At 44.1% G+C, this 3,245-nt stretch overlaps 1 protein-coding gene across 1 annotated transcript; it reads right to left on the bottom strand.

The window, feature by feature from the left end:
• Positions 1-691: 691 nt before the first annotated feature.
• LOC138204544 (leucine-rich repeat, immunoglobulin-like domain and transmembrane domain-containing protein 2) lies at positions 692-2,801 on the bottom strand. Its single transcript, XM_069159839.1, has 3 exons — positions 2,692-2,801; positions 1,707-2,488; positions 692-1,479 (listed from the first exon to the last, which is right to left on the bottom strand). Exons 1-3 carry the CDS (start codon positions 2,799-2,801, stop codon positions 692-694), a joined length of 1,680 nt encoding a protein of 559 aa, XP_069015940.1.
• Between the last annotated feature and the right edge of the window lie 444 nt (positions 2,802-3,245).

The following is a 3,245-nucleotide window of genomic DNA, read 5'->3' as shown; positions in this document are numbered from 1 at the left end:
ATCTGCAATATGTAAAAAGAAAACAATAAAAAAAAAAAATGACATTTTTTTTTTCAACACAATAACAATGAACATTAAACCGTCACACAAGCTACTCAGTTGTGATTTAGCCTGGTGATGCGAGAAATATTTAGCAAGTGTATGCGAACATTTATAGATACATTTTCAAAAATGTAAAAGTGCATATGCAGTATGCAGTATGAAAAAATTGTGAAGAAAGTGACTGAAAGAAGAATGCATATTAGCACAGATAATAACAAACTTTCCCTGCAACAAGGAAGAAAGGCATCATTTCAAGCTGGTAGCTCATATATATATATATATATTTACACTCTAAGCCCCAGTTTGTGCCTCTCGTGTAACATTATAGTCACAGAATTGCAATAAGAAACACATTTTAAAACAATAAGCTTATTATTATTATTATTTTTATTATTATTATTATTATTATTACATATGTAATTTCTGGCTTCTTGGGAAGAAGGTTGATTTTATGTAGATGGTCAAAACAGTCTGTGAGGATTCAGGAAATAACCTCATGATCTTGGATATTTATTACAATACAGGGAGGTTAGCTTTGTGACTCAGATGTAAAATTAATACACGAGAGGCCCAAACTGGTGCTACGCTAGAAACAAATATTTATTTATTTTTACAAATATACATGTATGTACAGTTCTTGACTTTGGTGCTAGTACAGGTGAGCTGCACTTCCTCCTTTGCCCTTATTCTCAGACTTCCGCCCGTTTTTGGGCTTCTCCTCCGAGTCCCTGCACAGGGCTTCGTCGCTGGCCGCCTGCAGGCTGTCGAAGGTTCCCTGCCTCTCCATCCCCTGCAGGTTCTCTCCATGCATCCTGCGCCTCTTCCACAGATCCACGCAGCGCTCCACGCAGCCGAACCTGGCGTCCGTGGTGCACGCATACATGCCGGCCGGCACGGACAGCACCATGGCGCACACGATGACTACGATGTGGATGAGCCGCTCTCTTTGCTCCATCTCACTAATGTCGCTTCCCGTCACAAACACAATGCACTGGCCTTCCCTCGGTGGGTGATTCTTCAGCGTCACACACACCTCGTATTTGGTGACAGGAAGCAGATCACTGACTGAGTAGCTGTTGATGCCGGGGCCGATGTAGATCATCTCCTTCTTGGGTGAATCGTATTTGCCAAAGTGGATGGTGAACCAGGTTTCTGTAGGGTTGTCTGTTTCTGCATACCACTCCAGGGTGATGCCGTAAACTGTCTGCTTGGCGATGCGGACGTCGATGTTGGCATTCTCATCAGAAGACAGCATGGGGACGGGTGGAGGCAGGGGAGCGGAGGAATTGGAGGAGGTGATGTTGAGTGTAATGTTAACAGAGGAGTTGCCTATAAAGTTGTTGGCTATGCAGGTGTAGAGTCCTCGGTCTGCCAGGTTAAGGGAGGGGATCACCAGCTGGGAGGTGATGGTCTCCTCATCTATGTGAGTCTCTGTAGCTGCAGGGATGAAATAGAGAATCAGAGTGTATTGCATTTAAAGGCTCGTTTATCTCGTAAAGACATGGGAAGGTGACCTTTAATATCAGTATTACAAAAGTATTGTTCCCGGATCATAAAACCCTGCAGCCTGATGAAAGTTGAAGACATACCTCAGTGAGTGCAACCACAGCGGGTTCACAGCGGTTTAATGGATCATAGTGATAAAAAAAAAAAAAAAATCTTACCAGCAAATCCTTTTATAATCTTCAGACCGTACATCCAATGAATGGTTGGGCCTGGCCTGGCCTTGACTAAGCATGTGAGTGTTGCATTTGCTCCAAGAAGTAAAGTGATGTTCGTCTCTGGGGCAGAGGCCGCTGGCTTCATGCATGTTTTTAGCTGGATCTCGTGGAAAAACTTGTCCGCTTTGGAGGCGGGGCCTGAGCATGCCAAATACGAGTTCATCAGGATGATGGGAGGGCTGACCGCCCTGATGAATTCAACAAAGCCCTTGAGGCGGCAATCGCATAACCAGGGATTGTCATGCAGCCCCAAAACCACATTGGACACCAGGCCTTCTTTCCCCCATGCTTTCTCTGCAGTTTGGTAAAGAGGCCAGTTAATGAAGACTTCTTTTGATATGACACTAAGCTGATTGAAGGATAAATCTAAGTAGGTCAGTGCAGTTAAGTGTCTCAGAGCATGTTCCGGCAGCACATCCAGTCGATTGCGCTTCAGGTCCAAAATCTTGAGTTTCGGTGTGTCCTGGAACGCCGTCCACGGCACCGAGGCCAGCTTGTTCCCCTGTAGCCTCAGTTCAGTCAGGTTGGCGAGCCCCTCCAGGCTTTTGATGTTCATCAGGGTGACCTCATTGAAATTCAGCCAGAGGAACTCCAAGGTACTAACTTGAGAGAAAGATCGTCGCGGTAACTCAGTCAGGTGGCAGTTTTCAATTCGGATTTTAGTGAAATTATCCGGGATGCCCTCTGGGATTTGTCCCATGGAGGTTTCCATACATAGTAAAGACCTAGAATGGTCGATGACAAATGTTATGTTAGGTGGAGCTAATGACAAATTAATATCTGATATACTATATAAAGATATTCTTGTAGTACCAGTTGCTTTTGTAAAAAATTATGAATAGTGTTTGTCCAAAGGTTTCTGACCACTTTGGCTACTAGGTTACTTTTAGAGCAACACAAAATAACCTAAATTTAAAAGTTCACTCACCTGCCCGAGTTATCATCTGTACAGGAGCAACCGAACAGACAAGTTGATGATCCAGAGGTGATGAGATAAAATACCAAAGTGATGCGTAATGCAGCAGACAACGTGTCCATGTTCCTGGACCAGCATGCGAAATAGGCCTGCGAGGGCAAGACATGCTAATGGCCTGCATGGAAGAAAGCCTATTACCTCAATCTCCTTTGACGTAACACTTTAAGACACCTGTGAGACACAGGAGATGTATTTATAGCAATGGTCCACTTGGTCTTGAAAGCACTGACAGATCTGCTCAAAAGCGCACAAATGTTGCTCAATCGAAAGTGTTGTCAAATTATGTTTGATAGTGTTGCAGTTTTTTCTTTTTGGGATATGAGACTTTGCATCAACTAATTGAATTAATTCGTCCCCCACCAAAAAGAAGTAGCATCGACATGACAGGAGGCCCATTTGTATTAAGTGGGCCGGAGTCCGTCAGGCTTAGCAGCAATGAGAGGGAGCACTGCAGAGAGACAGGGACAGATGTCTGAAAAGGACTGTAATCTGACCTCAATAATCTG

This window comes from Embiotoca jacksoni, unplaced genomic scaffold (assembly GCF_022577435.1).
Source record: "Embiotoca jacksoni isolate LCO1_2020_lvr unplaced genomic scaffold, fEmbJac1.0.p SCAF_26, whole genome shotgun sequence".
Taxonomy (NCBI): Eukaryota; Metazoa; Chordata; class Actinopteri; family Embiotocidae; genus Embiotoca; species Embiotoca jacksoni.
The sequence above is the reverse complement of the archived record's forward strand: the minus strand, read 5'-3'. Positions and strand labels throughout refer to the sequence as shown.

What these genes read in the sequence shown, in the direction of transcription:
- LOC138204544 (XM_069159839.1), bottom strand. Translation starts at nt 2,801, where the DNA reads ATGGACACGTTGTCTGCTGCATTACGCATCACTTTGGTATTTTATCTC. An exon ending in ACAGATGATAACTCGGGCAG is followed by an intron (nt 2,489 to 2,691) that starts GTGAGTGAACTT and finishes CGACCATTCTAG; the next exon opens with GTCTTTACTATGTATGGAAA. An exon ending in GATTATAAAAGGATTTGCTG is followed by an intron (nt 1,480 to 1,706) that starts GTAAGATTTTTT and finishes TCATCCCTGCAG; the next exon opens with CTACAGAGACTCACATAGAT.